Source organism: Octodon degus, unplaced genomic scaffold (assembly GCF_000260255.1).
Source record: "Octodon degus isolate 3935 unplaced genomic scaffold, OctDeg1.0 scaffold00040, whole genome shotgun sequence".
NCBI lineage: Eukaryota > Metazoa > Chordata > Mammalia > Rodentia > Octodontidae > Octodon > Octodon degus.
Window position 1 is genome coordinate 16,833,576 of NW_004524616.1, and position 26,896 is coordinate 16,860,471.

The window sequence follows — 26,896 nt, forward strand, 5'->3', positions numbered from 1 at the left end:
GCCACACTTTACCCCAACACATGCCCATGTTACCACAGGGATGGAAGGTTTAACAGAAAAAGTGTGTTTTAGCCCCCAGGACATGAGCTGCCCAGTTCATCCACAGGTATCCACAGGTGTTCCATCCTGGACAGCTGCTAGGTGGCTTTCATCTGCAAAACTGAGAAAGCCATCTGAGCTGTGTGGGTAGAAGACATTAGCATTTAATCTTCCAACCTGACAGACTTAGATGCATTCTTGTCGATGTAGAAGACTGTTGGGACAGGCAGAGAAGCCAAGTCCAGCACGCTGCTTGTACTTTTAGCTCTTCGCCTGGTCATAGCCCTGCTTCAACTTCTGCTGCAGGGTGTCGGCTGTCACCTTGCTGAGGGTCATGTTGGGCCTTGTGGTCATGCACGGGGAGCAGCTGACTGAAGGGGACAGATTCTTAAAGTTACCCATAAGTTTGAGAAATTTCAGTTTCTGTTCCTTGTTTTCAAAATCTGCAGTATCCCTCTGGCCAAACTGGGTTCCTGTCCACTTCCTGGGTTCAGATCCTTTTGTTTTGCCTAACTCCCAATCAACCTCTTCTTGCAAGGCCTTTCACATCACCTCCTTCCAAGGGTCTATTGTTACCGTGCTCTCTTTCTTCTTTTCTTCCTTTTCTGAGCCAACTTAACAACTGGCTTATCTTCCTTTTTCTTAGCCTTTGTTTTTTCTTCACTCTGGCTTTAGGGTGATCTCCTAGTGGGATGTACTCTACAACTTCAATTCTGACTGTCTTCTTCTTCTTTCCTTTCCTAGGGTTGGTCTCCATGGACCTGGAGAGCTCAGAGTGGACTGGGAGGGTGTCTTCCTTGTGGTGGACTTTCTTCTTCTTCACTTTCCTGCTGTGTTCTCTGGAGCTGCCCTGCTTCCCTTTCAGCCCTAAGCCTGCCTGCTCCTCAGCCCCCTTCTCCACCTTGCATCCATACATAGCATCTGCCTCACAGAGCCAAGGATCCTGGTCAGAACAGGCTCTGGTATCCTAGTCCTTTCTTTCCTTCTTTTGTTTTTTGAGCTTCTTGCCAACTCTGGTTGCCTCCTCACCCAGACTGGGGTTGGGGGAGGTCTTTACCTCTGAGCCCTCTGATGTGGCCAAAGGAAAGGTCTTTCTCTTCTTTATCTCACCACTGAAGGGCTCTGAGTGGTCAAAGGCCTGCTTCCTGGGGCTGGGTGACGTGGGCTCAGATTCTGGGAACACTTCATAAAAGGTGCTGTGGTCTGTCTTTTTCTTCACCAAGGCTATATGGGACGTCTGCTCTTGACTTACAGTCCTAGAGGGGGATGTGGCCCTCATAGAATTATCAGCAAAATAATTCCATCATTGCGTATTGAGTCTCTGGTTGTTTGACTATCCCCTCCTCCTCTTCCTCTTTCTTCTGTTTCTGTGGACGCCCAACGTCCAGTTCTATTCTCTGAGTCTCGGTGGTCATTTCTGCAGGACAAACAATCCCACCTCCACGTGAGAGCCACCTCGGCTGTGACCCGGAAGTCAACTTCCCGTACATAGCTCTGCTTTCCACTTATATGTATTATATGTATTACCCATAGAAATTCATTTAAGAAATTCTAGGAATACAGCATTAAGACAATTTTTATTTTCAGATCAGTGGATCAGACATTGCTGTTTAAAGCTCTGATATTGATGAGCTAGAATCTAAAAAAAAAAAAAGAATTGGAATCATTGCATCTCTTTTTTATGGGACACACTGTAGAAATGTTCACAATAACAAAGTTTCATAGTCAAAAGTGAATAAATTATGGATCTTATTAACATTAAGAGCTGGAGATATTTGTTACACATCTACAGCTATCATCACCACCATTATTAATTCATTATTAATTTCAGTGCTTAATGGGAAGGAATTGTAGTTGCTCCAGTTTTGTAGCTGATAGTTTTTTCATTAGAGAGAAAGCAACATGTGTGGCCAGACTGTCTCTCATAGGGCTTGAGAACACTTTCTGTTGTCCTCAATGTGATGGTTACATATTTGTTTTTCAGCTAAGTTGTAAGCCAGGGATAATTTAGAGGAAATTAGAGACAGAAATCACCTAAGCTCTATATTATGTAACAACAGGTTATGCATTTTTTCTTCCTAGGTTATAGGGGTGTGTGTGTGTGTGTGTGTGTGTGTGTGTGTGTGTGTGTTTATCACTCTTACTTTGGTTTATTCTTCTGCTATACAATTGGGAGAAATTTTACAATGTTTCATTGGCATACATATGTTTAAAGCTAAAGCTAAGTCCAATTCAGTATTTTATTATGTTTTTTAATATGTGAGAACTCCTGCACTACAAAATTCCCTTCAAGAGAAGTATAATACGGTTCCAAACCATGCTATTACCTTTTATAAATTCCAGAAGATAATCATTTGTAATATTTAGATGTCACCGTTCAGTATATTATCATTTAAAGTGTATTGTTAGCCTTAGGAAAGCAGCTGATGAAGAATTGAAGTTTCTACACATGTGATTTTAAATGGAGTTCAAAAGATTGTTACTGAGTTCTGATTGCAGGGCCCAACAGTGTTGATACTGGTAAGGATATCAAAGTTAACAGTGTTTGTGACTGTACTGAGTGCATGGAAACAAATATGAAGGATAGGACACGAAGCTCTGTATCTCCCTTGGCAGAAAGCAAGGCTTGCGTGCTGCAAGTGTCATTTCTCAGGATTTTCTGTTTTCTTTCTTTCATAAAAACTAAAACACTAGAACAGTTCATCCTTTAATTCCTCAGTATTCATTTTGTGTTAATTGGCTTTCAGAATTTCTCTACAGAAATGAAAAGGAAATTTTCTAATCTGCTTTATCCATGTGTTTGCACTTCAGTCATGGATGTGCCATTATTATTTGGCTCATAACTGTTTCCAAATGTTAATTATTATGGACCCAACTTGTTAACAACATTAGCTGATTTTTATCTATCAGTATTATTTTATTTTTGTAGATATGTGCAACATTTTTGTACTGTATGTCTTCAAACCTGGCAGTATTAATACCCTTCTTACTGATAATGTACTTTTAGTTTTAGAAAACTTTTATATTTGTGTGTCCTATTTTTATATTATCTATTTAATACACAGTATAGCGTATAATGCTGTAGTTTACATTAAAAAGATAAGATATTTTAGTATGAAAATTTGCAAAGTTGGTAAGATTTATTTTTTAAAAAAATTATTTATTTGATACAGGGTCTTTCTACACAGTTCAGACTTGTAGTGATCCTCCTTGTCTTAGCCTCCCCAGTGCTGGGATTACAGGCATACACCCACCATGCCCAGTTCCAGGGCCAGTACCTTGTGCAGTACGCAGTACTGGGGATTGAACTGGGGATCTTATGCTTGCCAGGCAGGAACTTAGACTGCTAAGCTATCTCCTCAGCCCCAAATAAGATTTAAAATAGAGATGCAATTGTTTCTCTTGCATTGAAATTTGATTTAACAGTTTTAATTTAACATTTGTTGGCTGGGGAGATAGCTCAGTGGCATAAGCACCTGCCTGATTTAAAAAAAAATTATTCTGGCCTTGGACTGTAGAAGAGAATTTAAATGGGAATGTATTAATTTTACAATGACAATGAAGTCATTTTAGCTTTTCCCAGTTTTAATATTAAACTCTTAAATTTTGAAATTCACTGTGTAACTAACAGCATTATGCTCTGTAGTTTTACTAAGAGATTAGCCTAATGATAAGACCCACTTCCTTAGCAAGAGAAATTAGGATTACCTTACATAAACAGTGTTGGGAACAATGTTTAATATTTTGTGTCAATCTGATCCTGTATTCATGTATGTAAATTACCAATCTGACTCTTCATTTTTAAGCTCCTTGTTTGCATTAACAAGCCTGAAGAAAATAAAAAGCATACATAACTGTTCTAGCCAGTTATTTATATTTTGATAAACATTAAAATGATCAGTCTCATTCAGTTATAAAAATTTAATGCTCCTGTGTGCAATTCACCACTAGGTATTATGAATGTGGTAAGGAAATGTTTGTAACACAAATGAATATATGAGTTCTCTGATGATAAACATGTAGAAAGACAAAATTGTAATCTGCAGGCTCTTTAAACCCAATGGTTTAAAGTCCACAAAGAAATTATTTAAGTATTAATGATCATAGTAATCATTCAGAGACATTATGGTAAGTTATTTGAAAGTATTGGAATTCCTTGGATAGTCATAAAAAGCAAACATTCTAAAGCCAGGAAAAATACTTTTAAAAATATTTGGGTGCATCCTTGAATATTACAAATATCTAAGACTCAGAGATAGTACATCAGGCCTGTAAAGATACATGTATCTTTTTAAAAATGAGAGCATCCGGATGGGGAAAAAGATTACTTTACCTGTGACTCAGCATAAACTTTCTACCCTCCAACTCTGTATCCTAATAGCAGAGGCCTTCTCTCAGGAACCTGTGGTCAATTAACAGCAGTTTTGGGTTTTTCTCTTCTGAAGAATAAGCTCTTCATGGGCATACTACAGAACTTTTCTTCAGCTAAAAGACAATTACACTCTATACTTTATAGATTATTCTATAATTTCATCTATTAAAAGTACATACACTGGATTCTTATTCTTTAGTAAATTTGGAGAAACTGAGTAGTTTAGTTTTAAGCACTACAGAAAATCTAAAATGACAGGAATATTACCATCTTTTATTCAGAAAAATTCATTTTGATTAATCATCAGTGAATTTGCACTTGTGTTTTTATTTTCCTCATTCAAGCAATAGATTTGCTATTAGCAAACTTCCCTCTAATTTCCCTTTGTGACCAAGGCTGCTGTGTGGTCACAGGCAGATCAAATGTAATGTGACTGCAAGAGACAACTCATCATTCTAAACTCAAAATCATGCGAATCTCAAAAAATGGAATCTGAGATGGGAAAGACAGACAGACAGACAGACAGACAGACACACACACACACACACACAAATGCACTGGAAAAATTGAAGGGAAAGCTGAAGCACTAGGTCTTGGAGTGTACACTAGGTTCAAACAGCTCGAGACATAATAGACACTTTTTTTAGAAGTGGGAGAAGCAGTATCTTTGACCATGTGTCTTTCCATTTGAGTTTCAAACTCTAGGAAGTCAACTTGATTAGCCAAATCAGGATCTCATGACAATTGCCTGATGGGGCAACAACTCAGAAATGCTCAGAATGCTACCGGGAGGATGTTTCCCAAAAGCATATGTAGTTGTCCTTAACAGAAGGGAAAGGGATCTGAAGGAGGCAAAGCAGCAAATGTCCACCACAGCACTAAAGAGGGTAATTAACTGAGGAAGGACCTAGACAAGAGAGATAGATAATGGAGATAAATGAATATTGACATACATCTAGACAGTTCAGTGATGTGACCAATAAAAAGGTTATCTAAACTAATTCTGTATAATAGTTTTAAATGAGTCTAGCAGCAGTTTTGTTTGTGAGGTTTCCTGCACTGCCCAACTGTGAGTCAGGTGTGAAGTACTAGCCTACTAAACATTTGTTTCTAGACAGCATAATTTATCCACCTATCCATATTGCTCCTGACCACCCCATCCACTTCTTTTTACCAAATTCTGACTCCAAGTCTGTTTTTTTCAAAACCCATTTCTTTAGACTGCAAGATAAATGAAGAACCATGGGAGATTTTACTTTTAATATTTGACAATGGTGAGTTAAATTTGTAAAATCTGCCAAGCCTCCTCATTAGGTGTAGAGGAAAAGGGAAAAACATCAGATAAAATGCCTGAGGGTGCTTTCTGAGCTCTCCTAGGCAGACCAAAGATCCCCTCCGGTGCCTGGCGGAGATGCATCATGATCTCCTTTTCTCTCAGTACACATCGGCCAGGCTTTTGAAAGACTCAGGTTTGTTCATTGCTTCAGCGTTAGCAAGCTTCATTCCTGTAAAATTTCACTTTTGGTTATTACAATATTCACTGTAGGAAACAGATTTGTAACCCATTTCTCATATTACCTATAGTCAGAAAAACAAAATTTGATATCCTGGAGTTTATTTGCTGAGGGCACTTCCCATAAAAGCGGATGAGTGAGCACTGGGAAATCTGTCTGGTTAACTTCTTTATGGATAAACATTAGTCACAACCGCCTCCCCAACATACACTTTCGCCCAGGCACCCCCTGACTTCTGCCTTCTCGCCTGCCGGCCTTGCTAGGGCTGGTGACCTAACAGCATTTTTCTTCATGCATATTTTGGCACCAGCCCATGGCCTGGCTGCCTTAGCCTGTCTGAGCCTTTTGAAATTCCTGCATGTTTGCCCCAGATTAAGCAGAGTGTGTCTCAGGATGCGTGTTCCGTTTAGTCCTTTCCGCTTAAAGTGCCCAGTGCAACGTGTCTGGGGGAGGAGGCGGGAGGGGGAGGGATGGGGGAGGGGAAGAGAAGAGAATCCAGGGAGAAGGGGGAGGAGGGTAAGGGAGGGGAGAAGGGAGGGGGAATTAAGAGGAAGGGGAGGAAAAGAGAGGGAGGGGAGGGAAGAGAACGGAGGGGAGGGCGAATTGAGAGGGAGGAGAGGAAGGAGGAGGGGAGGGAGAAGCGGGAGGGGTGGGAGAAGAGGGGACCGAGAGAGAAAAGGAGGGGGTCAGGGGAGGGAGGGGCCGAGGCTCGGGCTGTCTGCCTTGCACGTTCCCAATCGCATTACGTGAACAAATAGCGGAGGGGCAGCCAGGCCAGAACGGCTTGTGTAACTTTGCAAACTTGCCAGCAAGTTTAAAATCTGCCCTCCTTCCTTCACCGCAGACACTGCCGGCTCGACGGGTCGCGCCGTCCGTTGCCTTCCAGGACCAGGATCACAAGAGCCGGTGCCACGTCCGACTGCCGCCTCGCAGGCAGGGTCCGGGCCACTCCACGCAGCACTCGGGGCAGGGACCCCGCGCTCCTCGCACCGCCCAGTCCTTCTCCGTATTCACGCGTCCGAGACCGGGCCTCCCGTCCCCTGCCGGTTCTTCCCGGACCCGGACCGGAGCGATGCGCGCTGCCTGGGCCGTGCTCCTGCTGGGGCAGCTGCAGCTCTGCCCGCTCCTGCGCGGCGCCCCGCAGCCCCCGCGCGAGCCCGCGGCCCCCGGCGCCTGGCGCCAGCGCCTCCGGTGGGAGAACCGCGGGCAGGTGTTCAGCCTGCTGAGCCTGGGCGCGCGCTACCGGCCACCCAGCCGCCGCGACCCGGGTGCCGCCCCGCAGCAGCGCACGCCGGTCCTGCTCTTGCGCGACGGCCCGCCGGGGCCAGCAGCCCGCCGCCGGTTGCGAACCGGGTCCACCGCGGCCAGCGACGCCAGCGCCTCGCGCGCGGAGAACCGCACTGCGTCGGGTCCGCTCGCGTCCCCGGAGCCCGGTACTCCGCAGCCACAGCGCCACGTGGACCGCATGGTGGGCGACGACCCGTACAACCCCTACAAGTACTCCGACGACAACCCCTACTACAACTACTACGACACATACGAGCGGCCCCGGCCAGCGGGTAGATACCGCCCGGGCTATGGCACCGGCTACTTCCAGTACGGTAAGGACCCCGCCCCGACCGCACCGCAGTCTTGGCTTGTCTCTGCACCCAGTGCCCACCCTCGCCTGGCCGTCCGCTTCTTTTCTGCTGTGCTTCGCAGCTGGGATGTCCTTAGTTCTCGTAGGGGTGTCTGTCACCATTCCGGGGTCCCAGTGATAGAAGGGGACACGCAGGGGACCTGGAGGAACTGCGAGCGGGACTCGGGGCTGAGAGTGGGCTCACCACCGCCCTTGTCCCCGCTGTCACCTAGGTCTCCCGGACCTGGTGCCCGACCCCTACTACATTCAGGCGTCCACCTACGTGCAGAAGATGGCTATGTACAACCTACGCTGCGCGGCGGAGGAGAACTGCCTGGCCAGGTGCGCCCTCCCCGCTCCTCCCCCCTGTCCAGCGCGGATGCGTTGGGAAGCCGAGTGGACAGGATGCCCGGGAAGGCGACTGTGTTCTCTGTTTCAAACCGAGGGCCCAATGTTGGGAAGCGGAGCAGATCCTTCTAATGGAGACTAGGAGTCTCTGGTTCTTTTTTCCAAAATTCTTAAACTTTAGGGCCAACTTTCTATAAAACAACTGCCCAGGAATGTACAAAAAATGTAATAGAAGAGCTTGTTAACACTCTCCAAAAAGATCTGGGGCACACTGCCACTGTGGCACCTCTTTCTAATACAATCTGCTTTCCTTTTTGTTTTAGGCCACGATTAACTGGTTGTTTTGCTATTACTTCAGCCAGAGTAAGATCAGGAACAATCGCTTTTTGTTTTTTTTTAATCAGTCCTAAAATAAAATAGCTATTCTAGAGTTGGGGTTCCCTGTTTTTGCTGCGGGAAACCAGCAGAGGGAGCAAAAGATGTTTTGATCAATGCCAAGATGTTAACATGTACAATAAGGTTACCAATAATATTCAAACATTCATAGAAAGTGTAGTAGTAGGAACACAGTACGTAGTTTTACTTTTCTTCCACGTTGACTCTTTGTGATTATCAGGCTAAGGACAGAAGAAATTCAAGTTCTTTTACATTCTTGAGTTCTGCTGTGCTTACACCACTCTAGTATTATTAATGACTTCGTTTGAAGATAGGGACGTTACAAATTTTTTTATTTCCTGACTGGCATATACAGGTCCCGAGTTTGATCCCCAGTACTGCAAAAAGACCCACAAAAAATCAAAAACACAAAATTACTTATTTAAGTTTGGGCATGTTCTTTTAGAGTCAGTTCCTCATTTTGTATTTTAATTATCTGCTTAAGAAGAAATATTTTATTAAACTCAAGTTCTTTTTTTTTTTTTTTTTTGCGGTACCAAGGATTGAACTCAGGACCCTGTGCTTGCCAGGCAGGCGCTTGTTTTACTGAGCTATCTCCCTTCTCACTTCTCCCTTTGTGGCCCTTCAAAGTTCTAAATAAATATGGATTATTATTATTATTTTGTATTTTAGTACAGGGTGTACAGGGTCTCACCACACATATCAGACTCCTAATGAGCCTCCTGTTTTCAGCCTCCCAAGTGCTGGGATTGCAGGTGCACACCACCCTCAGTCTTATGGTTCACTTTTTATTTGGGACAATTTCCACCTCAGTTTTGCTCATTAATATGGCCACACGTGTGTTTTTTTAAGACACAGTTTGCTTCTCATATACAGTTTTTAGTATGAAATTTTCTTGTTTTTATTTTGAAAGTCTGTGAGTTTTCATTGTGTTAGTAACTTACTCATTCACCAAATGTTCATTGAGTTCTGGCTATTCCAGGAGCATTCTAGGAGCTTGGAATTCAGCAATAAACAAAATAACCCCTCTTTCTTATTAGTAGAAACTAATATTAGTAGAAACTAATCATTTACTTGGGAAGGGGATGCCAATACTATAATATGGAGATAATTTGTTTGTAGATTTGTCTTTAGTTAACATTTGATGAATATAGTAATGTTTCTCTTTTTCAAAAATCACAGTTCTGCGTACAGGGCAGATGTGAGAGATTATGATTACAGGGTGCTGTTAAGATTTCCCCAGCGAGTGAAAAACCAAGGAACATCTGACTTCTTACCAAGCCGCCCGAGATACTCCTGGGAGTGGCACAGCTGTCACCAGTAAGTGCATGGTTTCCTGAGTGTATCTGAGGTTTTTCATTTTTCAGGTAATCATTGATGTGATAAATGTAAGGCAGAAATTTCCCATTGTTTGCACTTAGAGTTTTTCTATGCCATTGGATATAATCAAAGGAATCATCTTTAAGATAATCTATCAGTGGCCCAGGGATGTACCTTAGTGGCACAGCACCAGCCTGGCAAGCATGAGGTCCTGTGTTCGATTCCTGGTACAAAAAAAAAAGATAATCTATCAGTTAATAAATCCCTTATTTTTGAACTAGAAACTCTTAATTAACAGCTTATTAAAACTGTTGAGCAGACACAGCAGTTGACTATTTCTACAGCCAAAAGTAATCTACAGTTAATTAATACCAAATAATACTTCATAAAGACTACATATAAGTCTTTTTTCCTAGAAGCAAAATTAAAAGCTTATAATTTTGATAGATTTCTAAGCCTGAAGGGTGAAAAAAAAAACCTAGCAGGAATCTTTAAGAAGATAAACTTGACCTTAATATTAGTCTGAACCCAAATTTGTGAGGCAAAAGGAAGCCACTTGCTATCTTGATTGCTTTCTCTGTCTGTAACTGACCACTTACCATCTCTTTGTTGTTGGGGACATCAGACATTACCACAGCATGGATGAATTCAGTCACTATGACCTGCTGGATGCCAACACACAGAGCAGAGTGGCCGAAGGCCACAAAGCGAGTTTCTGTCTGGAGGACACATCTTGTGACTATGGCTATTATAGGCGATTTGCATGTACTGCACACACACAGGTAAGACACCTCAAAATCAAGTACCCACTGTTTTTAGAGCTAAAACAAAGTAGCACACTACATTGGTCCTCCACTTACTGTGGATTTATGTTTCAGGCACCTCTGTGACAAGTGAAAAATCAGTGAAGTACGATGTCATATTTATTTTAATATTTATATTTAAGGTTTTATAAACCCTTCCCACAAGCTTATAAACCTTTCCCACATTTCTAAAAACACTTCTAATTACTTTTATTATAATCCTTTTTAATATATGCAGGCCTAAAACTGGCTGTAGATAGTTTCTTTATATTTATTTTCTAAAATAGATATATTTCTTTATATCTATTTTCTAAACTAATAAACTTAATGTAATTTTAACAATATATGTATACTGTACAGTAAGGATATATTCATCTGCTAAAGAAATATATACTGTAAATGCTATATTTTATTTCAATTTAATATTCTTTTAATGTTAGAATTAACATTTTAAATATATTTTTATGTTTTACATTTTTTAGGCAAAAATCATTAAAACCATAAACACTAGGCATACAAATATGTATATTGTACTGTACACTGTCACAAAATCCCACAATATAGCAAAAAATCCTCAAAAATAATTTATATTAATATTTTTTGAAAACTGGCAAAACAGTGAGTCCACGAAAGTCAAACCATGAAATAGTGAGGGGCTATTGTATTTCTTTTCTTTTTGCCTGTTTTTTTAATTGCTAAGTTTTGGGATTATCTTGGCAAGGTGAAAAATAATTGGGAAAAGTCAAGTGATGACTTCATGACTCAGGTTACTTTCTTCTGAGACAGACTACTTTTAAAAGTATTTCCAGTTATGCCTGTGGCCCTGCTCACAACCACAGAAGGGCAATGTGTGTCCTTGTTAGTTTCCATAATAAAAAAGCAGAAATTTGAGGTCTGAAAATTTGTGAATGGCTTACAACATCTGTACTCTGTATTTTTAATTGGGTATAAGTAACTGCAGAAAATACACGTTTTAAATTAAAAAAGAAAATATATACTTTTTTCCCACCTATAAACCATTCTTTTTCCATGTTACTCTTGAAAAGAGTTAGTTGATGTTGGCAAAATGAAATAAATTGCTTAAAGGACTTTTAAAATATTATCTTTTTAATAATGCAAACCAGAACAGAAGATCACATTTCTTTTTCCATATATATATTTAAACCTGAAGTGTAATTGATGGCAGATATCTTCGGATGAGCTTTTTATAATAGTGCTGAACTAAGCAACTTGTATGTTTTACAATTGGAAAATATATGTCAGTTAAAAGCCATGTCAGTATTTCCATACGAAACTCTACTTGTAAGAGGACATTATAATTTTACTCCAGCCCAAATCTTGGCCAGAAGCAGTGAATGTGCACAACCCGGGCACAGCGGCATCAGCAGCTTGGCGTCTTGGGAAGAAAATTCCAGGGTTGTGGTAGGACGCTTTTTGGTGACCTAAACGTTACTGTAGCTTCTTTTTCTTAGTTTGGATCACCACAGCAATTGAATAGGAAAGGTTAGATTTGATGTGTGGTGGGTATGCTTATTATTTAAGCAAAAGGAAACACAACCTTCCCACATGTTGCACATGTGTCCCCACAGACAGAGACTTATTGTCATGTCAGATTTCCAAGTCCCATGGCACTGTGTGTACTAGGGACCTGGGGTTTATTACCCTACTCAGAAAAGTGTGCACTCCACACAGCTCACTCTGCACTGACATGGCTGAATCTGGGGTCAGAGGTACCACCAGACTTCTGGTTCCCCTGTTCCATGGGATGGCCCCACTTCATTTTATGCTGTAGGGCTTTCTTTTCATTAGACCGTTGACCATGGACCTCATTTATAGAAAATATATTTTACAAACACATAATATTGACTTAGATTACTTTTATTATAATCCTTTTTGAGTATATGCAGGCATAAAACTGGGTGTAGATAGTTTCTTTACATTTATACTATTATATGACTTCTGTGTTTTCAGAACAAAAATACACATATTGTGGGGTTCAGGAGATAGCTCAGTGGTCTAAGTGCCTGCCTGGAAAGTGCAAGGACCCAAGTTTGATCCCTGTAACTGTATGCCATGCCAGTCAAGAAAACTAGGCATGGTGACTTATGCCTATAATCCCAGTGTTAGGATGGCTGAGATAGGAGGATCACTATGAGTCTATGCTGCATAGTGAGCCCCTGTACTAAATAAACAAATAAATCTTTAAAAACCAAATACACAAAAAAACCCCAAATACACATATTGAATATATATATATTAAAACTAAAAATACTTAGTAACATTAATATTATATCACAAATATTTAATTTTTTTGCTAAAACCAAATAGCTAACTTACCCTAGGATAATGCTCTCTCTCTCTCTCTCTCTCTCTCTCTCTCTCTATATATATATATATATATATATATTTTTTTTTTTTTAAATTTTATTTATTTATGTGTGTGTGTGTGTGTGTGTGTGTGTGTGTGTGTGTGTGGCTAGCTCAGCCCACCAGGGGGCGGGGCTGGCTGGCATGTGGTGTTGGGGGATTGAACCGCGGTCCCTGTGCTTTAGCTAAGCTTGTTCTAAGTAGGTGCTTTAGACCACTGAGCCATCTCACCAGCCCAATGCTCTATATTTAATCAATCTTTTTTTTATATTTTGGCTTTGCATACATGAAATGCCTATATACTTAGTAATTCCAGTTTTATGTTTGTCAGTTCAAAAAACCAAAACCGAATTATATGATCTGAGTAATTTTATATTGACAATTTCAACATTTTTACATTTATTATTTTTATTTTTTTTTTTCTTACATTTATTATTTTTAGAGACAGGGTCTTGCTGTCTCTAAAAAAGATTGGGGTGGTGTTGAATTCCTGGGTTCAAGTGATCCTTCCATTTCAGCCTCCAGAGTAGCTGAGATTGTAGGCATGCACATAGAATTATTTTAATATCCTTTAAAGTACTTTTGCTTACTTGGAAGTAGTAATATTTAAACCTGTCTTAAAGAGTCACCTAATCCAATGAATCTTTTACAATATTGTGAATGTAGTGGTAGCAGCTGAGATTTACTGAGTATGTACAATGTGTCAGAATTATCTGCTAGAACTAAAAGTCTTCATCCCAGGCAACAGTGATGCAGTACAGTTCTCACTGCTTTGGTGCAAATGCTTTTGAGTTTGGCCCGTTGGTGCTATCATTTGCTAAGTACAATTCTCCTTGCACTTCCCCCAAATATGGCTGTAGTCAAATCCGCATAAGTAAAGCATGCTAAGATGATTTTGCTATGTCTTCAATGACCAAGGTGATCTTAAGCACCAAAACAGATTTGGATGCTGAAATTAAATGACTGTATTGAATATGAAGATGAATAACAGTTAAAATTTCTTGTGAAGAACTAATAGAAATAAAAATATACCTACAGACAGCAACTGGAGAGAACTTTTCCTGACTTTCTTAAAAACAAGGATTATATCTAAATAGTGTTTTACTCCTCCTGCATATACAAACCACTGATTTACATGGTGATGGGAATACTATGTAAATGAGAGGAGTCACATTCATCAATTTAGGTATATATGTATCCCTTGAGTTCAACAAATATATTTCAGGCATGTGAGAAAGTGTGCCATGTGGTAGTTGAAAACAGGAGCTCTATCTAATCTTGAAACCAGCTCGGTAAGTTACTAGAGACTGTGTGCCTCAGTTTCCTCATCTATAAAATAGAGATAATAATGACATCTGCCTTATATATTTGTAAGAATTGAACATATATATGTGTGTGTGTGTGTGTGTGTGTGTGTGTGTGTGTGTGTAACATATTTGAAATAGTTTCAGTAGTTTCTGGCACATTGTAAAAATAAATGTTAGCTATTCAGAGATACAACACAGACTCCACCTTTAGGAACTTAATCTATAGTAGGATATAATAGCATTTAGTCAAATTATGATGTGAAATAGAAATAAGTAGTATAAATCTATAAATCTAGTATAAAAATAATCATTACATTTACAGTACAAGAACAATTTTTAAAATGGAAGTAAGATATTTCAGCGAAACTAACTATTAAATGACCCTATTCCTGAACCAATAATATTCTAGACTTTTGGTGGAGTCCTTCCTATTTTGTCCTTTAAGATTATATTTATCACTAGTAATTTATGGCACTTTAAGAAGCAAGGTGTGCCACTACTTATTTTTAGTTCTGTATCTGTTTTAGCTAGAGGTGCTTTTAATTTTTTTTTTTTTTAATACAGGGGGCTGGAGAGATGGCTCAGTGGAATAAGTGCTTCCCTGGCAAGCGCAAGAGCCTGAGTTCAATCCCCGGTTCCGCAAAAAAAAAAAAAAAAGAGTACAAAGAAAAACACTAGAAATGATACAAAATTTCATTAAACAAAGTAATAGAAATTTCACAGTGGTTGTTGTATTGCAGAATGTTATCTTCAAATGAGTTGCTCAGGTTACCAGACACAAACCTGAAAAATTGGTTTAAAAAATTTAGAAAGAAGAAAAAAATAATTTAAAAAATTAAGCATCGGCTGCTGCTTTCAATAGACTAGCAGAAATCAGCAGTACAGTTATCCAAACTATCCTGCATATACGCAGGAGTATGTATTTTAGTCTTTTGTCCTTTTCCTTATCCCAGTTTTTCCTTCCCATTGAACAGATTCTTTCCCTTTTACAATATTTGTTATACCTTTCAGATTTTATTTACTCTTTTATGTTTTCACACTAGCAAGATGATACAATGTTTGCACAAGCAGGTCTGATTTATTTCACCTACCAATACAGTCTCTAGTTGCATCGATTTACCTATAAAAGCCTCAAATTCATCTTTTTTTATAGCCGAATAGTGCTCCATTTAAAAAAAAAATACCATGTCCTTTTCTATTCCTCAGATGATGAGCATTTGGGTTGTTTCCAAGATTTAGCTATGACAAATTGTGCTGCTATAAACATGGGTGCAAATATATTGCTATGGTGTGATTTTAGTTCTTTTGGAAAAATGCCTAGGAGAGGAAAAGCTGGCTTGAATAGGATCTCCATTTTCTAGCTTTTTGAGGAGTCTCCATACTGATTTCCTTAATGGTTGTACCAACCTGCACTCCCACCAACAATGGAGAAGGGTCCCTTCTTCCCCACAGCCTCTCCAACATTTGTTATTGGTTGACTTCTTGATGATTAGCTAGAAGTGCTTTAGATGAGTAATTTATACTTCTTAAGGGTGAGGAAATGTAATTATAGTGCTATGTCAGCCTCTTATAAGTACTAACATAGAAATTTAATTTGTAAATAATAGTATATTCTTTAGCATAGTCTCACCATATACCACAGTTTTAAACATTTTGTTTATTTATTTTAGGGTTTGAGTCCTGGTTGTTATGACACCTATGCAGCAGACATAGATTGCCAGTGGATTGATATTACAGACGTACAACCTGGAAACTACATTCTCAAGGTAGAGATTTTAAAAACATGTAGTCATTTAATTGCAAATCTATAGGCCCCCTTTTAGGATTCAAAGGTTAAATAATCATGTTCTGGGAGCAACTGTATATCCTTCAAGATGATTTCTAAGTAAACCAAATATATGAAAGCGTTTTTAAGTAATTTCAGAGAAAATTATAGTTTCCTTCTCTAATGTCTCTAGACAGAGTTCAGCCACTAGATTAATTTACACTCCCTTCCTCACCTGACTTAGCTTAATCTCTTGTTAATAATTCCCTAATTGTGGTAGCCCTAAGGAATTAGAAAATAACCAGTATACCATATGGTGAAACCTCTTACACAAAAGCTGTTTATGCTGCTCAGGTCAGCGTCAATCCCAGCTACCTGGTTCCTGAGTCAGACTACAGCAACAACGTTGTGCGCTGTGACATTCGGTATACAGGACATCATGCCTATGCCTCAGGCTGCACAATTTCACCGTAAGTTTATTTGCCTAGATAAGGAATTTCCTTTTTTTTATTTAAACAAATAAAAAGAACAAAGACAAGGACAAAAACAAAGCAACATAGAACAATAACAATGATATAGAATTTCACAACATGAATAGAAAATTAAGGATGGTTGTTATATTATGGCTTTTCTTTTTTTTGTTGTTGTTGTTGGTTTTGTTTTGTTTTGTTTTTTCAGTAACAGGGATTGAACTCAGGACCCTGTGCTTGCCAGACAAGCACTTATTCTACTGGGCTATCTCCCTGGCCCATATTATGTATTGTTATCATCAAATTTGTTGCGCAGACTACCAGATATAGGTATGCCAGATTGATCAAGCTATTACACAGTAACTCTTTTCACTAAACCTTAATTTTTTTCCTTGTCCTTTTTACTTCTTATTTTTTCATTTATTTTAAAGACTATATAATAATAGATGCAACATTAGAAATGATACACATGTAAAAGAATAAGATGAAAGATATCCAACTGTGGTTGTTATATGACACATTGTTATCCTCAGTGAAGTTGCTCATATTATAGATATTAGCACATAGAGTTGATCAAAGTAAAAATTTTAAACACTAATTGCTGCCTTTGAAACACTAGAAATTAATAGTACAGTCATCTGTGCTATCCTGTGTATATATTTACATGTTTTTCCCCCTTCTTTTTTTTTCTTTTCTTCTTTCCCTCATCTTGCTTGTTTATTCCTCATGTTCAGAGTAATTTTTGTTATAAACTATTTTAGTTCATATCCAGGCAGTATACATTACATGTTTCCATTTCTTCTACTGTAGCTTCCATGTAAATAAGCCAAAGGTAAAAATTGCTATATAGAGTCTACACTATCAAAAAGCTGGTCTTTAGGCTTTTAAATAATGATAGAGAAAAAAAGGACATACCAAGGTTTTAATCATCCTAAAACTTAGTTTTCTTTTTCTTTTTCCTTTTTTGGCAGAACTGGGGATTGAACTTAGGCCTTTGCGGTTGCCAGGCAAATTCTTACTGTACTGAGCCATCTCCCTGGCCCCTTAGTTTTCAATATAAAACAAATATACAGAATGTAATGTTTACCCAGAAAGCTTGTGTGGAAGCCAGTATGTCAAATTTTTCAATACACAGTGCAGGTGAGTCTGTAGGAACCCAAAAGTTGGCTTTCGTGCCTTTTCCCCACCATCCCTGGAGGAGCCCTGAAGAAATTCCTAGAATTCTTTAAAGTACATTTTGATCATAACTCTGCATCCCTCCTGAAAGACACCTGTATGAAAGCGAGAAGACCATTAGAATGTTATTGGGCTTGGATCAGCTTTGCCTTAATGTTGGAGAGGCACTAATGCCTGTGAATTACACAAAATGTATAGCAGAGCTACCAAAGAAAGTCAGTCAGTGGAAACATGTTTCATACAAAAACTGGGGTTGGCATTTTCCACATCTGAATCTGTAGTTTGAGGTCTCCCAGGTCCAATCTGGCTCCTGGCTATGGGGAAAGTAGAGCCCAGGCACACACGCTCCATTTGAACCACCATGAGCTGGGGTTGGAGCTGGCACAGCACTCACCTCCTAGAGGGTCCCTTTTGCTTCTCACATAAAGAGCAGAGCTGTCTGTACAACCATCAACACTTTCAAGGCAGATGAAGCTATGACAGCAAAGGGATAACTCTGAAAAATATAATCAAATACTTGTTTGTGGACATTCTTAGAGCAGAAAACCTGGCCAGTTCTATGGTCACAGAAGTGGGTCAGAGTCTAGCCAAAGCCCTCAGAAGGTCAGAGTATTGTAATCTAAAAATTTACATCTTTGATAATTATTCTTAATCTCCATAGTTTCATAATTTATTCATTATCTATTTATGTACTTGCTCCCCTTTTTGCTGTATGTTTGGTAAGGTCTTAAACCAGAGGGGAAATCAAAGGTATGTTACTCCTAGCCCCTCCACTGCTTCTTGTAGTATTTTTACAATAATTCCTTTTGATTACTTTTTAATTTCTTTGCTAAGTTTTGTCTCCTGCTGTACTTCACAGTGCCTAAAGCATTTGGGCTAACATCACATAGGGGTAGGCCTGATGCCTGGCCACTTCCCATTCACCACTTCACAGATAGCTTACGCTATCCCTTAAGGTAGGATAGAATGGAGGAGTGATAGAAATACACCCACAAATGCAACAGATTTATTATGCAAACTTCTATGGGAGTAAGTCAAATTCCAGTGGAGGTAGAAGGACTCCTGCTGTGATAACTTTAGTGACTCTGAAATATGACTACTGACATCACAGTAGGAACGGGCCTTGAGAGATCACCATTGTTACATGGAATGTGTCTTCACTTTGAGTAGAACCTAATAAACTGGTTAGTTCCAGATATTTAGAATGAAAAAAATTGCTACATTACTCCAAAAAGATTGTGACTCTATAAGAGGGATTCTTGCTGTGGCCACTTACCAACAGTTGATTATTTTTAATTTACCAGTTTATCACTGACTGCAACTAAACAGCAAGACAGGTCAAGATGAAATTTTAACAAGTAACATGGATCAGATAAAAATGCAAAAAGAAATTGCAGGTAGTGATTCTCAAGTGTCAGTAGGAAATAATGAGAAAAGTGCAAAGCCCTTGATCTGAGAAAAAGGAAAAAAACCACCCCAAACCCCTCATCTTAAGAATGTTGCTTTGAGTTTTCATGTCAGGTCTCTGTTGCTACAGTTCAGAGAAAGGAGCAGTTTCTCTGGGTTGAGATTAATGTGTGACTTTAGGATAGAGTTGAATTGGGGCTGGGAGTTGACAATGACAGAATGGGAGGCAATGGCAGGGCATGATTGCAAAACTTACTGTTCTGGCTTGGCTTAAGCTGATGAGATTTGGAGCTGATGGGTGGGCACAAAGAATAGATGGAAACTGTCAGCTGACAGCAGATCATAGGGAGTGTTAAAGAGTAGGCTAAAAAGTCTGAACTTCTTCCTGGAGGCTATGGGAGTCTTTGAAGATTTTTTATCAGAGCATATGACTTTCCTAAAGCCACATGGTCACTCTGGAGACTATGTCTGTGTGATTCCCAAGCAAGCATTATTGTCTTCTTCTTTGTCTTTTCTTTCCTATTCTTTTGTTCTCCTCCTTGCCTCCCTTTCTTTCTCACTTTCTTTCTACTCTAATGACTTAGTGCTTCTGTTACTCTACAGACATATCACTCTCAGTTTTCTGATTATTTGTGAGGCCAACCAAATATTTGAGAACATTTCATTGGTGTGCAAAAACCACCCAGTAGGGGGCCTCATTAGCTCAGTTGTTTAAGTGCCTGCTTAAGCAAAGCAGTGAGGCTCAGGATGCTGTGATTGATCCCCAGATCCTCATGCCTTACCAGACCTGCCCTTAAGGCATCCTGAGCCAGCCAAAAAAAAAAACAAAAACAAAAACAAACAAACAAAAAACCAAGACACCCAGTAAGTAGGCATGAGCCATTGATATATCTTGTCTCCCTCACTTTTTTCATTGTAAACAAAATGTATGGACCCAGTGAATCTGAAATCTCCTTCAATTTTAAAATACTCTGCATAAGTTTCTTCTTACAGAACTTTTGAAAATTAATTGATAGTGTCTATGATTTGGACTTATGTGTGCATTCTTATTTCCTCACATGAGGATCTGTGATCAAAATTTAAATAAACAATATTTGGGTTGGGGAGATAGCTCAGTAGAATAAGTGCTTGCTGCACCCCATAATGCCTAAAGCCTTTGGTCTAACATTGCATACCTGTTGACAGCTATAGGCCTGCTCCCATTCACCACTTCATAGATACCTTCAGGTCCTGAAATTCAGTCCCCAGTACTGCAAGCACAAGGTCTGAGTTCAATCCCCGGTACCACAAAAATAAATAAACAAACAAACAATATTTGATTGACTGTCTTGGCCCAGTCTGTATCTGAAACCCTCCAGAAGAAGGGCAGATACAAGAAAATATAGAGACCGCTCCTCTCCTCCACTTCTTAGTGGATATGCCATGTTTGTTCCATAGTGTCTTAGTTATTTTTCTCATTGCTGGATCAAAATACCTGACATTCACAGGTTAAAGGGGGAAAGATTTGAGCTCATAGTATGTGAAGGTTTCAGTCCATAACCATCTGGGTCCAAGGCAGAGTAGCACATGGCAGCAGAAGATGCCAAACACTGGTGGAGGGTGCAGGAGCAAGCCTCAAGTTCATTCTATTTTATGCAGGCTATCTACCTATAGTGGGTGGAGCACTCACACCCTTATTCCCATCACTGAACCATAATCAATCACAGATTCTAGAAGTCAGCTCCATGACTGCATGAAGCTTTGAATAGGACATCTAGACATAAATTGTAATACTTAGAATGGACTCATTTGGTTGAGGTGCTGGTCTCATCAGTCCTGCTTTGTTTTTGATCATTTCAGAAGTCATACCTTTGACTCTAAATATCAAGACTAAGACATTAATCACATGTTGTGTTATTAATATAGTTGCTTTCATCAAATCATTTACTAATAGTAATTTCACCAGGAGTTTATTCTTCAGGTGAAGAGAAATTGCTACATATTTTTTTAAAAGTTAAGTTAAAATTTATCTATAGTATTCATTCATAATATTGCCAGTTTAATAACTTGTATTTTGTTTTCTTAACCTAGGTATTAGGAAGCAAGTCCAGCTTCCAATGGATAAATCAGTACCTGGTGTTCTGAAGTTAGAAAAAAAGGTTAGCTTCAGTAGGATTAACATATTTTGAAAAAGAGAACAAAAAATAAGAAAGGAGTTTTTGTTTGGACTCTTTTACAACAAAGCACATAACTGGATTTTGAATAACTAAATCAGCACTATTTGGGAAGTTTTTAATATTTATTCACATTACTTTGTGAATTTTAACACAGTGTTTAAATTCTGTAGTTATACACTTGGCTCTTTTGAAGAAATCTAAACCTCATATACTTTTTAAAAAATTACGTATAAAAGAGAAAATAATATTTTAATGATTGAGCCAAAATTACTTTAAACTGATTATTTTCTAAAGTGTTGAGGCTTCTGTGAAACATAATAATAATGTGCTCATATGTGTCTTAGTGTAAATTATGTTAAAATGATGCTCCTACTCTTTGAATAGATACGGACACATTTGGTGCTGTGGAAAGATCAAACATATTACTATTGGTGTCAAGAAATATTATTTTGCAAAAAATGGCAATATATGTATTCAGATAATTATATCCCTATATAAAAATCATGTTTACATTTTATAATTAGCAGATAACTTTCCATCAAGTGCATGATTTCATTTTCACTTGAGACAACTTTTGTTTGGAATGAATTAGGTAACTGAGCTGTCCAATTCCTGTCTGATATTTTTTGACGCTCCCCTCTACTCTTTTGCTATTTGCAGAGACAGTTCAAGTGACATTCTTCAAATTATCATTCTAGGAACTGATATACATAGGACACCTTTGTGACTGTGAAGTCATTCTGGGACAGATATGATACATCCAAAAAATACAAATTTAAGCACATTGAAGTGTTAAGTAAAAGTAAAATTTCCTCGATGACATCAAAGTCATACCAAAATCACCAAAACCACACTGTCTCTCAAATACTTAAAAGAAATGAAAAAACATGTTAAAATCTTCAATTCTCTATATTTTTAACTGGTTAGCTATTAAAAAGAATGCTAAATTTTTAAAATTATACACAATAGATGGCAGTAGTACATGGATTATCATCCTAGGATATTGAGGAATTGGCTATAGATGTCTGTACGTGTGAGTATATATCTGATATATAGTCCAAATTAGCAAGCTACATATTAGCAAGTACTGCGTACTTGGGTTGGTAAATGAGAGAGAAGAAAGTACTTTATGTAAAACCAAGGACTACAGTCCAGCCTGAGACAGCTGTGATTTTGTTTTATACTGTGAATCTATGTGTAACAACAGAATTTGGAAAATCATTTTCTTACAGATGCAGAGAGAAACTAAAATGGACTCTTAATTTAGTGGTGCTTAGGCAGGAGTTTTCCTACGTTTAGTAAGTATTAAAATCTCAAGCAAGGTATTTGCAGTGTCAGAACATACTAGGTAAAATTTTAAAAGTGAGTTGGTATCCTGTCTTATGTCACAGATTTGTAAAGTCAAAACCAGCTACTAATACTTTTGCACTTATTATGTGCATAGCATGATAAAAGGGACAAGGAAAGTTTAGCAAATAGTCATCAGGTGTGGGGTGGGATGGTACACGTGGTCCTTACCCACCTCCACCCACCCATAGCAATAGATGCAGATGGAACTTTCATTGAACTAGTATCTGAGTTACAGGATACCTTTGCTTAAAGTGCTTTTTAGTTTAAGACCATAGAATGACTCTTTCAAATTGTAATCTTTTTTAATAGAGATATTTTAATATCCTTGCTTAAGGAAAAACAAACAAACAAACTACTGTCAGTATTAATTCTGAGCCAGACTGGCATCTCTGGATTTAACATCTGTTGTCTCACAAAGATTTTTACCCCTGCATCAAAGACTAGCCAATATCAAGATGTTCAGATATATAAGAGAAAACAATAAGGTATTTTATCTGTTATCCGCACTTCAACATTTGAAGACAGACACTCACATGCTAGGCATTTGCACCTATAAAACACTGTCTCTAACCTAAGTATGCAAGATGTCATTATTACCCATTAGGTTCACCTTATTTTATTTTTGACAACTAAAAGTACATGTCCATACAATTTCAACTGTAACCACTATTATTTTTCACGACCATTTTTAATTTATAGAAATTTAATAACTATATGCACATATGTATTTCTAATAATTAAAAATATTTCAAATTCCTGCAATGTTTGTGTATTAAATATAACATTTACTATTCGGTTTATTTTTCAAAAAGTTTTTTCAATTATGAAGTTAAAAATTCTTATTTATTCCTTGTATGAATATTACTTCCCCCTTCAGTCTTAAGCACATAAGCAACTCCTAGGTGTAGGTTTAACATTCAGTATTTTTACTACTGAGTTTGAGCTGTCCAATTCCTGTCTGATATATGTTGATGCTCCCCTCTACTCTTACATGAAGTCCTTTTGAATCAATGTCAAAACTCACAAATAATGATTAGCTGGTGAGCATTACCAATGACAAAAAGAACATAATTCATTATCACTAAACTAAGGATGTAGAAACAATTCAACAAACACTGAGTACCTAGGTGAGGCTAGCTTTTTAGTGGCTGGGAACAAAGGGGAAAAAATTTCATAAGCTCACTATCTGCCACATTAATCATTTCATAATTTTTCAGCCCATAGTCTGGCTTAAATACATCTTGGCCTCCAGAAATCTTTATATTTTTATATGATAATTTTATTTACAAATTCTATGTAATTATTCACTAGGAATTATTTGTAATAACAATTTTTGCTCTTTGAAATCTCGTAAGACAGTTACATTTATAAACATTCCAGATACTTAAATTTTAGAGGAAACACAGTTTACTAAGATTTTTTTTTGATACTGACATAATTTTTAGGAGATTGGAATCCTGGTTATGAGATATTTTGTTTGTAAGAAGTTTTCTTTAAAACTAACATGTTAAATACAGTCAGGCACAGGACACTGCGGTTCGATCCCCACCTCTATCTGCCTTACCGGACCCACCCTTAAGGCAGCCTGAGCCAGCCAAAAATAATAATAACAATAATAATAAAACTAACATATGTTAAAAGATTAAAAGTACCCTTTTTCTATATTTTTATTTTTTGATTTATATTCACAATATATTATATCTACAAATTAAGTTTCATTCCCAGGTGCCCAAAGTTCTGGCCCACTTGAGAACATAAAGCATTGCATTCATTCTTTGAGCTAAAATGGTGCTTAATTAATTGAACTTGAATGTAAAATGCATTAAGTGTTAGCTCACAGGATATAAACATATAGATAGCATACAACTCAGCGACTTGGCATTTGGTAGTATGTTTTTAAGGCAATTGTAGTTTCTCCCAAATTTTTCTGTAATTGTATTTGTAAAATGTGTAACTTTTTTGAAGAGCTTCTATTTTAAATGCCCATACACTGGCTTTATTCTTCTCTGCATTTTCATATTATTATTTCATATTCCTTTATCATATGACTATACTATAATTGCAAGATTATATAAAAATGCCTTGAATAAATGATTTTCAAGTGTCTATAGTGGTCATTTGTTTTTATATATAAATAAATGATTTAAATTTTGTTTTCAGTTAAAACATTAAATCCATATATATGGTTGGTGGTCTTATTTGTCTTTTATATTAACAAGGTGTTTAATAAGAATGGTTTGGCGCTTGTCTAGGATGAATAAAATCCTAGCTAATATTTTAGACACCATCATACATGAATCACATACATATATGAATGAATCATAAATTTTGTCACTATCACTAGCTACTTCTAAGGACACAAAACAATGAAAAAATAATGATGCTATGATTAACATTTACAAAGAGGGCCAGGGAGATAGCTCAGTAGAATAAGTGCTTGCCTGGCAAGTGCAGGGTTCTGAGTTCAATCCCCAGTACCCGGAAAAAAAAAAAAAAGTTTTTTACAAAGAATGCATATGAATATATACCTTAAGGGGCTGCAAGTTAATTGTATAAAGAGAAACATTGCTATCATACTGATTCCTATTTATACTTGTAGGAGGTTAGCCTGAATGCTGGCAAACATGGGAGTAAACAGATACCAAACTATGAAAATAATTAATGTAAGTAAATCTACAAAAACAATTCACCCTGAAGTTTGGTGAGGAAGGCATATGGAAGGCAGAGATAGGCCAAAAAACACATCTCTGTGCCAAACAGTTGAGTTGTGAAAAGGTCCTGAAAGAAATTTAAAGTGTTGTTCTAGTAAGCACATGGATGATAGAAGATTAAAACATCCTTATTATTTATCTGGAGAACATTTCAGTCATTTGAAAAAATAAAATAGTCACATTTCCTTAAACCAAACACTAATCCAGAGCAAGCTCTTAACGTCATTTCTACATAGGCTAGCGAGAGGTAAGGAAGGCACTGAAGGAAGTTTGAATTTAGCAGAGATTGGTTCATGAGGTGAAGCTGAAATCACTGCTACATGTCCCCACTGGGGAGTGGTATAACCATGAACTATGCTAAGATGAAGCTTTTTGTTTAGTACTAAGCTACCTTAGGGATTTAAAATCACTGGAACACCCACAATTTAATCCCTTGGAAACCCTACCACAGTGCCTAGCTGGGAGACAGCCACCAGAGACAGCTATGGAGAAGAGGAGGGCCAGTCAGACACCTGGTTTTAAACAATAGGGAGCCCAGGCAAAGTCTTTAGTGGCACTGGCCACTGTGGTGAGAAGTGAGACCAATCATATGTGGCTTTCTGAAGGGCCTGGGTCTGAAAACATTAGGATCAAACCCAGCAGATCACTTGGATTCTGCAGTGATTCCCCATCAGCATGTAAGTCAGTGATCAGTTTCTTACTTCACTGTCCAATGCATTCACTGTTACAGCTCTGCTGAAACACCTGCTATGCTTCTAAGTGCACAGATGAAGATGGATGAAGTGAGTGGGCTTAGTGAAGTGGCCCACATGACATGAAACTGAAACTAGAAGTGCCTTTGAGGGTACAGGGGAAACAAAAGCTCTGGAGTGAATACAGTACTGATACAGGCATTATGCCATCAACCACAGCCAGGTCTGGCTAGAAATGCAGGACAAGGGTAGCATTCCAGGAAAATCATCCTGGTTGTTGGGAAGAGAGGTAAGGTGCAATAGGTCTCATTTACATTTTTAATACCCTTTAATGGAAATTACTACTGTTTCTTTCTCATCTCTTGAGTTTTCAAAAAATTGTACTGTGTTGCTTTTTATATTGTTTGTTTCTTTCTCCACAACTTTCATTTAAATTATTACTTTATTATTATTTTAACCTTTATATTGTTTCAGTATTTTAGTCTACTCTGTATTATCTTTGTAGGTACTCATTGGTGACTCAGTATACCTGGGGAGAAACAGCAGCAGGAATAAGGAAAAGATAGAAAAGGGACAAAAGCTGGGTACAGGGGGAGGCCTGTTTGCCTGATTGGCAAAGAACCCAAAAGAACAACAATGGGATGTTTAAAAAAAAAACAATGGGATGTTTATTTATACTCTTGCAAATTTAGTATTAGGAGACACAAGGCTGCCTAGTGACTAACAGCCGAAATTGTCCACGCAGGATGCTTTTCTCAAGACTGAGGTGGCTTGACTGCTTTAGGCACTCTGGCCTTGTCCTGCCCTCACACATATGACCAATTTTCAGCCTCAACTGCTCCCAACATCTGTCCCTTTACTATTTTGTTGTGTGAATGACAGGTATTTTGCTGCAGTTGGAGAAGCTGTGTTTGGAGAACTGTAGAAGACCTTTTCATTCTTTTTTTTTAATTTTTTTTATTTTTATTTTTTTTCAAAGTTTTATTGACAAACAGATAGCAATGAGACAGTTTCAAATCAAATCGGAAGGACAGTTTCAACAAATAATACACTGCATATATTCTTCTTAGTGGTTAATTGCTGTA

General features: G+C 38.2%; 1 protein-coding gene and 1 pseudogene across 2 annotated transcripts; one reads left to right on the forward strand and one right to left on the reverse strand.

Moving 5' to 3' along the window:
- Nucleotides 1-203: 203 nt before the first annotated feature.
- LOC111816777 lies at nucleotides 204-1,454 on the reverse strand (annotated as a pseudogene).
- Nucleotides 1,455-6,666: 5,212 nt separating this feature from the next.
- Nucleotides 6,667-21,339, forward strand: Lox (lysyl oxidase). 2 transcript variants are annotated; one of them, XM_023715366.1, is made up of 7 exons: nucleotides 6,667-7,526; nucleotides 7,777-7,885; nucleotides 9,470-9,607; nucleotides 10,233-10,389; nucleotides 15,755-15,850; nucleotides 16,204-16,319; nucleotides 20,973-21,339. In XM_023715366.1, the coding sequence occupies exons 1-7, from the start codon at nucleotides 6,998-7,000 to the stop codon at nucleotides 20,977-20,979; spliced, it is 1,152 nt and encodes a 383-aa protein (XP_023571134.1). In that variant the 5' UTR covers nucleotides 6,667-6,997; the 3' UTR covers nucleotides 20,980-21,339. The 2 variants fall into 2 exon arrangements, with proteins under 2 accessions (XP_023571134.1, XP_004631416.1); XM_004631359.2 differs by lacking the exon at nucleotides 20,973-21,339 and having other exon boundaries at nucleotides 16,204-16,323.
- The last annotated feature ends 5,557 nt before the right edge of the window (nucleotides 21,340-26,896 follow it).

What these genes read in the sequence shown, in the direction of transcription:
- Lox (XM_023715366.1), top strand. Translation starts at nt 6,998, where the DNA reads ATGCGCGCTGCCTGGGCCGTGCTCCTGCTGGGGCAGCTGCAGCTCTGC. An exon ending in GAGTGGCACAGCTGTCACCA is followed by an intron (nt 9,608 to 10,232) that starts GTAAGTGCATGG and finishes TGGGGACATCAG; the next exon opens with ACATTACCACAGCATGGATG. An exon ending in CATGTACTGCACACACACAG is followed by an intron (nt 10,390 to 15,754) that starts GTAAGACACCTC and finishes TATTTATTTTAG; the next exon opens with GGTTTGAGTCCTGGTTGTTA.